At 40.0% G+C, this 8,994-nt stretch overlaps 1 protein-coding gene across 1 annotated transcript; it reads left to right on the top strand.

The window, feature by feature from the left end:
* Positions 1-327: 327 nt before the first annotated feature.
* Positions 328-3,618, top strand: plac8l1 (PLAC8 like 1). The gene is made up of 4 exons (XM_022738919.1): positions 328-451; positions 1,032-1,264; positions 1,539-1,675; positions 1,969-3,618. Exons 1-4 carry the CDS (start codon positions 426-428, stop codon positions 2,098-2,100), a joined length of 528 nt encoding a protein of 175 aa, XP_022594640.1. The 5' UTR covers positions 328-425; the 3' UTR covers positions 2,101-3,618.
* Positions 3,619-8,994: the final 5,376 nt, after the last annotated feature.

Here is an 8,994-nt window from a genome sequence, read left to right on the forward strand (position 1 = left end):
AGACAATAAATGTAAATAAGTAATTCGTTTTGTACAAGAATTCAGCCTGTTCTGGCCACCTGCTCGTGTGCCTGTTAGCGGTGTATGCATCCATTCACATCTGATTATTTTACACCACACATTCGTCCCCCCCCCCCGATGTGTATCTCCCCTTTCCTGCATTTGCTACATTAGTGGGGTCGACACAGTAAAGTCTGAGGCGGAAGACAACTAAGACTTATCTCTGTCACACAGCTTCTGGCCAAGCCATCCGACTGCTGGTTTATCTGCTCCGACACACACCCTCTCACTGGGGAAGTGTCTCTCTGCCACCCCCACCCCCACCTCCCTCCTCCCTCTCCACCTCCTCATTTCTGCTGACTGCTCAGCCTCTCCTCTCTCATCTTCTCGCCTCACCCCTCTCTGGATGCCAGTGCCTTCTAGTCATGGAGCAGACGACAGTCACACACCAGTAAGTGCTTCTTTGTCCCTACCAGTGCACAGTCTTGTCACCAATGAGCACAATGGAATTACAGCCAACAGCTCACTTATCTTATTCTGCTTTTTTGTTTCTCCATGATAATACATATAAAACAGGAACATTTTTATAAATCTAGCATTGCTGCAGCTTCTGCTAAATTAAACGTATTTTGATTTTGCCTTCACTACAGTTTGCTGTAATTAAAGTGTTGCTGAAGGCCTAAATTAGATGCAAGAATAAATGCTTTGTTACATACAGTATTTTAGCAGTGGTAGGATAATATTAGTTGGCTATATTAGTGTAATTGTGGTGCTGTGCTGCTAATCTTTCATAGAAGCCTGAGCTGAGTACAAAACATGCTGCTGTAGGAAAATGAAATTAGCTGAATGAATGAAATGAATTAAATTCCTGCTTTCAGGAGAGCAAAACACACTAATTGGCTAATTTGAGACATTTTCTCTCAATATTAAGCCTGCAGTCGAGCATCAGCGGCGCTTTAGAGGCTTGACAAGTCATGGTGACATTATCAACCACCTGTCTAATGACAGAGTAATTAAAAATCTCATTTCAGACCAGGACTGTCACTCAACGAAGCCTCAGAATCAGCAGTTCAAGAAGAGGAAGTGAAGGACTTCACCACAGGAAGTGAAGACAGGTGGAGGACAAACAACGTCCCTGCAGCAACAGATCTAGTACTCACCCAGCCCGGGCTCGGCGTCACCACGACAACCATCACCACCATCACGCAGACAGGAGGAGGCTGGAGCACTGGCCTGTTTGACATCTGTGGAGACAAGACTACATGTAACACGAACGCACCGCCAGACACTGCCAGCACAGGACTCACATACACCAATCACAACTTTGTCTGTTCACAGTTTTATTTTTTACAAAATTAATTTGGTGTTAGGAGCATCTTCATTCATCATTGGAATGGAATATGATCAAACTGAAAGGAATAAATGTGTCTGTCCCAAACAAACTTTCTCCCACACAGCAACACACACACACACACACACACACACACACACACACACACACACACACACGCTGTGCTGACCTGTGTCTGTGCTTGCAGGTATTCTCGGGGCTCTGGTGCCGTGCTGTTTAGACCTGAGTTTAGCTCACCAGTACGGTGAGTGTCTGTGCATGCCTCTCTTACCAGGATCCACTTTTGCCCTACGAGTCGGGATCAGAGAGCGGTACAAGATACGGGTGAGTGTGTGGACATATTGTATTTGTCAATGAAGGGTGAAGATTTGTGCTGCTTGTTAGAAATCTCCTAAAGACACCAGCAGGTGGACATTTACAAAAACTCATACCAGCATCACCAGACATCTATAAAGTAACTTTAAGTTGTATGATTGAATTTCTGTGTGTATGCTTTTCTGTCTTTTTACTCATGGTTCTGGATTTGTTCTTGCTGCATTGTTTTGTCTGAATGTGTGCTTCCTCTATATGTGTTTGCATATATATGTGTGTGTGTGTGTGTACGCGTTTATCCACAGGGAAGTGCGTGTGAGGACTGGACCACAGTGTATTGCTGTTACCCTCTGGCAGTATGTCAGATGATAAGAGAGATGAAGCGACGGTTGAAGACTCAGACGTATCATGTGTCCACTGCCCTCGAGTGCTCCTGAGTAGATGAGGCTTTTCTTTTTACAGTGCAACAGAGACCGTTGAGGATCAGCTGAGATCACTGGTATGAATAGCTTGGAGAATCAATGCTAAAGGTTTGAACTTACTGTTAACAGCCCCTGAAGAATGCCTGGGACAATAAATCAAGCGTACAATGTTCAAAGAAGACTGGAAAGGATGAACCTTGATTAATAGGGTACAACAACGAGAAGAATCGCGGCTGTTAGGTTTTGAACTTGTGTGTAGGGCTTAAAACTGCCTTAGAAGTTGTTAAATCAGCCTTTAAACTGCTGTTGGACTTCTGTTTAGAGAGGATATCATGACTATATTGTGCTTTTCTTGCAGAGACAAGAATTCATTAATTGCATTTTGACTTGAGTGAAAAGCAGGTGGCAAGACACGTACGTATTTGGTTTCAGTAGCCGTCATTGTAAGCAAAACATCTGGCATAGTTATGGCAACTACTGAAACTGCCATGTGAGCAGCTTTAGCTGAGGTCATAATCAAAGTCATTGAAACATATAGAACTTTATTGAACAATAACATCTTTGACGGATCTCTTTCAGAGCTCAGTTCACCCAAATCCTCATAATACATTTTATCACGCACACTGCTAATGGTATCTAGGCATGCGTAGTTTCAGTTGTATTGTGGTCACCTCAGTATAATGGAGGTAAACTCAACTCAACTCAAAACAGTGAACATTTGGATTTTTGAAAAAGCTCGCTGGTAAGGACTATTTCTCAGATAGAAAGTGGTACAAACGAGGTCATCTTTATCTGATTTGTGTGAAGCGACCCCTTTAATTCTGTCTCGCATGCCAAAGGTCACCAGACGCATTAATATCTACAGTCCTCCTCAGACATGAGGGGAAGATGAAGCGAGGCTTTCCCGACCTTGAGGCACAAATTGTGCAATGGGGACTCAACATTAGGGACAATATCAGAATAGTAATAAATCTTATTTTCAGTTTCACATTTAGAACCACATTAAACTAAAGCACAGAAAAGATGCATACCACTTCAGTTTGATTTACACAGTCATTTGGTCCCTCAAGTAAGCATTAATGCTTTTGAGGGTTGATTTATTTGCATGGGATGAGACAAGTGTGAGAGTCCATTCAGTATGCAGGACCACCTGTTTTACCCGGGTGGTCCGGCTCAGATTACAGTCAACAGTTTAAGTACAGTCTGATGATAATAAAACCTATTTCCATATTTCTGTTATTCTTTTATCCTTCTATTCCTTGGTTCACCCTCAGGCATTCAATCATATTATTAATCCAGTTCTTCCCTGAACCTGAAATACCAACCAGCAAGAACGGATATGAAAATGTTATTTATACACAAAGCAGATGGGTCCTCAAAGGGCAAATATATAATTTGTTAACTTCAACGGATGTGGTCCCCGCACCTGCCAGCTGCCTCAAATGAATTGGTGGGGAAAAGAGAAATTGGTTTGGTGTCAAAAAAGAGAGATGTGAATAATAAAACCCAATCATATTGTACATACAGCACACAGCAAGGAGTTAATCTGCTGAATGAAAATAAATATTTTTCAATCACTGCAATTCTCTCCTCTAATTATTTTGTTGTTTGTTTTTAGTATATTGGAAGTTCTCATCCTTAACCAACACTGTTATGCTATTAAAGGCATCAGGATGGTGTAATATTATATGCCTTTTATGTAGAAGTAATCCACACTTGTGAATAAAGACGAATGATTTCGGATGGTAGTTCTTGCACCAGTTGTACACAGAGGTCTGCATATTATTTCTGCTTATAAATGCTGTGAGCTTGAGAGAGGGAGTGTAACACTCCACTCTCACTTTGCTTTGCATTATGAGGGGTTTCATCTCACAGATTATGTCCCTCTGTGGACATTTTGAATTCAGACTCTACACAGAAGACCAAGAGCAGCCCATATCATGCTGCTGTGTACCCATGCAGATCAAAGAAACATCAGCAAACAGACAAACATTTTGCAATTCACAGAGTCCCAGCTGAAAAACATCTTAAAAATATGTTCACATTTTTGTAGCAAAAGAAAAAAAAAAAAGCATACTGGTACAGACATCATGCTAATTAGTAAAAACGACCCAGTATAAGCTACAATACCTACCATCCTGTGATGAAAAAACATTTGTTGTTGTTTACAAGATTATAAAGTTCTCTTGCTTTATTTAGAGTCCTTACTTTGAAATAAAAAATACTTGTGTGTCTAAGTTTTATAACAGCTGGAACATAGGTTCAGGATCTCCACCACAGTTATAAGGACAGCAATATCTTACTTGGGATTAGCATTCAGCTCCAGTGTTTCCTGATCAGCCCAGGCTGGATAAATGCTCCTGTAGATCCTCTGCTCTCTGTCTACTGGGGGTTGTTGGCCAACAGGATCTGCCTCAAGCAGAGTTGCCTTCAGGCCCCACGGTAGCATCTTTCCCACCCTGTGCAGCGACTTAATGTTATTTCTTCAGCATCAGTAGACCATAACTGAGTTGTTAAATTGGAAATCTATTTGCTTTGCAAATCAAACACACTCTCAGAATGTCCCACATACTCATGCAATCTTCATTTCTATATTTACACACTTTTTTTTAGTTATTCCCTCCAAATTAGTGGCTGTCATTAAACCCCACATTTAATTATATGGCAAACACTTTTTCCAGGTGCCCACAAAAGTCTATATCCTCCTGCCTAACTTGAATTATGTGATAAACAGAATGCGCATCCCAGGTACGCTGGATAATATGCAGACCTTGCTGTTAACAGCTTTGTTGGAACTTCTTCCAAAAGAAATAGTCCCTATGAAAGTCTGAAGCTGATGCTGAATCTGGCACATACATAGACAGACCTCAAACGGGGTTTGAGCATCTGCCTCCTTGCATCGTCCTGTAAATTGGTTGCAGTGTCATGAATGCAGCATCACTGAATAGGAGTACTTATTGCAGATGTACGTGATTACTCATTCAGGTGAAAGATGTGTCATGTATAACGTCAGCATGTTATGAAGTAACTAAGAAATAGCGACGCTCTTCTTCTTATTATTCAAGATTCATCACGGTACGATGTCATGACAGAAAGTTAAGGTTGGCAATATTTAGTTCACTGTGAGGAAACATGACCAAACAGCTCTAATGTAGACCTGCTGACACTGTGTTTCACCGGACCCGCGTTTACTTTGCAGGGAATTCTGGCAAGTTCAGCACCTTCCTAATGGAATTTGATTGACATTTTAGAAAGCAACTCTAACATGCAGATCTCAATTTATCAATGTATCATAAATCAGCTTCAAAAGTTGCAAATATTGTTCATTTTCTGATCAAAATTTCTCAACTTTTCTAATTTCTCCGGCCAAATGAAGGATCAGCATGAAAGGGCTAAGCACAAGGCATTTCCCTGCTGTCTCCAATGGTTACACATACATTAAAATGTAGTCATATGCATATCACTCCTGTCTGTTAACATCTTATCATTTATTGCAATACATTTAAAATTCATTAAATCTTACCTCTGGTCATTTCCATTGAGTTGTACTGATGTAAAACGCAGTTTTGTTCACGGACCGGTAAAACAAACCTCTGCCACTGCTGCAGACAGACAAAGTTACAAGTGACAAGGAAGTGACATCCTAACTGATGACCTGCCTTGAGAGGACAGATTGCACTTTAATTTTCAATTTGACCCCTAAAGACCGTTGTGACATGTAAATGTAAATGCATTGGACTGTGGGCGTTGTTTGATTATTGTTTTTGAATATTGTCACTGTGGAGCAGGTTAAGTCTTTTTCAATTTTCATGTTAGTACAGTCATAGAACGCCGACATGATTATGTGAAAATTAAAATATAAATTGGATTATTGCATTTTCTTTTTAACTTTCACTTAAATGATAACACATACTGTGGAAGGTGGGGTCACATGACTGCTGGACTTAAGAGCAGCAGGAGAACAGGTGTGCTAATTGGTCAGCTCACACAGGTGCCTTGAGTGTTCTTTGTCCTGTGCCCTGAGCTCGTTCTCTGTTTGCCCTTCAGTTGAGCTGGTTTTACTCTCTCATTTCACATTTGTTCCTGAGTGCGTTGACGGAGAAGTGCTCATGTTTATTTTGTTGTCAAGTAGTCCATCTAATCTCCTTGGTTTCTTCACACATGGTAATATATTTACAGTGAGAGTGTACTGATGTATTCATTTTGATTCCGAATTTTGTTGCTTTATTCAAGATAATATGATAGAATTTGACCTGTGTGTGTGCTCTCTGTCATTTGTAGAAATATAACCACTCAACTGTAACTACTCACATCTGACTGACTGCAAGCAAAAGATTAATTACTTTCAAATGGAACTTGCTGACTGCTTTTCCTGTTTTGTCCAGTCCAGTGTAATCCTAGAACACATACATGTGTGAAAAATTACATCACTATCATTGAATTACATTTTCAAGTTTATGATAAAGTTCCCTATAAGCTTCTATAATGACTTTAATATTTATAATTTTAGCCTGTTATTTTTCTGCACCAGATGCTTTGAGGGTGAAAACACTATATCTTAATGATGGATTGTGCAATTAAAGGAGAATCCGACCCTTTTTAAGAACTCACATTTCTTATTTCTGTGCCCTACAAAAAGATTGGTGAATATTTGTGAACATGCAGCACTCTCCTCTGAAGTTAGAAACCTTAAAATTTGTCACCCCAGTTTGCTCTATAACAATGAATGGGGCTCTGACGCTGTGAGGCTATAAAATGACTGAGTAATGTCTTACACCGAAATGAGTGTTTCAAAATCTGAAAGTTTATATCCAATTTAAAATGTGGATAAGACCTGCTGGGGCGCGCACTACCATACGTTATGGAGTTAGCGAGGTAACTTATTCCCCCCAGTGGCTCACAGTGATTTCAGCTATATGTCCTCAGTTGCCTGACTGATGAAAGCAAGCCTTAAACTGTTTTACACTGACATTTGCAAGTCTATACTTCCACAGTATGTTTTTTTTGTTGTTTTTTTTTTTGCTATATTAGTTCACTTGCATTCAGTAGCTCTTAATGTGGGGTGTTCAATGAAATAGTAATGCAATTCCTGCATTCCATATTTTCATTTGTCACTTATGACATTGAATCAATATTTTAATGGAATTTAAATACAGTATACATCCACTGGGACTAAAACAAAGTCAGTGCCTTGTGTGGTGTGTGGAGTACAGCCCGATTTGAAGGTTAGGACAGATAATATAGACTTAACTGTCCTTGGGCACAGGAAAAACATATGTGACATTTAGGCCTTTTATTTAGTGAAAATTGCTCTTTACACTGTCTTTGTGTTACAACATCCTGATATAATTTGTTCAGTTTTATTTAAAAGGTCTTATTTTTCTTACAGTACATGCTAAATGAGGGTTAAATGGATGATTGATAAATCTTTTAGGTTCTTAAATCCTTAGAATGCTTAAACGTGTTATAGTGAAAAGAGGAGCTGCTTAAAATGTGCTGTCCTGAAACAGAAAGTAATTTTATTTAATACAATTACCATTATGTATTTTCATAGGGATGCCAGAATCCAATCTCAGGCCACCTGATGGTCCCCCACAACCAGTAAGGAATGGTAAGTCATGCGCATGACTACACCCCATACATAGGCTTAAATTAGGGTCCAAATGAAAGTTTGTGCATGTGAAAAAAAAAATTGTACTTGTGTCCAAGAAATTTGTATATATTGGAAATATTACCTTACAAGCTCAAAATCATTTTGGCCCTTATTTGAGGCTACATAGATGTCGGGGGGAGTAAGTTGGGTGGCTGGGCACATGGCCCATGGGGGGGTTAGCTAGCCAGTTTCACAGACTGCCTGAAATGGGTGAAAGTCACCAAAGAAAATAGAACATATTTCTACTTATAACAGCAAAAATCATTTAGTAACTAACGAGGCACTGTTAGTTTGATAGCCTACATGCAGGTGCCCCCTCTCTCTACTGTGACAGGAGGGTATAGCAAGTACACAGTTATGAAAAAAAGGGAAAAGTCATTTTGTGTTTGTGCGTGTGTGCGCGTTTACACATGTGACCAAGCACGATGATACCATTTTGTATGCTGGCCTACTTTAGGGTGTTACAGGGAGGAGTAGTATTATTAGTAATGTAAATACTGTACTTGCAGGTAGCATAAGTCAACAACAACAGCAGGCTAATACAGGAATAAATGATAGTTATAATAGTAATTAACCATAATAATACATTATACAATAAATGAATGTAATAAATCAATTCAGCATTCGGATGCATGGGTATAGAAGCTGAAAAATTGCCTTTTTATGAATTTGAGCCCCTGCACCTCTAACATCCACTGCACCATAAACAAAATTCCACTCACCTCCACTGCAATGGGGTGAGGGCAGAAATCTCAGAGGCAAAAAAATCTGGCCAAGAAAAAACCCCTCCAAACTATCTGCATGGCTAGTTTTTCATGATTTGCCATGAACTGATCCTTTAACTATAAAATACTGTATCCTTCACTGCTGTTTCATGAAACAAAGCTCAAAATATCAAGTGAATACTGTAACATTTGCATGTGTTTAGACTTTAACCCCAAACACATGTAGGCCTTGTTCATCTATTATATCTCACACACACACACACACACACACACACACACACACACACACACACACACACACACACACACAGCCTGGCCTTACGTCATCTCTATCAGTCACACCTCCATGTGTGAACCATTAGAGGGCAGTGTTGCCCCAGATCTGCGGCCGTGGTGTCCATTTCCTATACCTACAGCTGCTCAGTGGGCTGAAATCAGTCTCAAGTGCTGATCTGGGGTCAGAGTTGGAATCTCCACAGCAGTAGCAGAAGTCAACATTTGGAACAGTGAAAGCCCATCCTAAGTCAGCAG

The sequence above is a fragment of the Seriola dumerili genome, unplaced genomic scaffold (genome assembly GCF_002260705.1).
Source record: "Seriola dumerili isolate Sdu_G_001 unplaced genomic scaffold, Sdu_1.0 BDQW01000040.1, whole genome shotgun sequence".
In the NCBI taxonomy this organism is placed as follows: domain Eukaryota; kingdom Metazoa; phylum Chordata; class Actinopteri; order Carangiformes; family Carangidae; genus Seriola; species Seriola dumerili.

Excerpts from the sequence above, each read along its gene's own strand:
- plac8l1 (XM_022738919.1), top strand. The coding sequence starts at position 426 with ATGGAGCAGACGACAGTCACACACCA. Across the intron at positions 452-1,031 it reads CAGACGACAGTCACACACCA|ACCAGGACTGTCACTCAACG; the intron begins GTAAGTGCTTCT and ends ATCTCATTTCAG. Across the intron at positions 1,265-1,538 it reads CTGTGGAGACAAGACTACAT|GTATTCTCGGGGCTCTGGTG; the intron begins GTAACACGAACG and ends CTGTGCTTGCAG.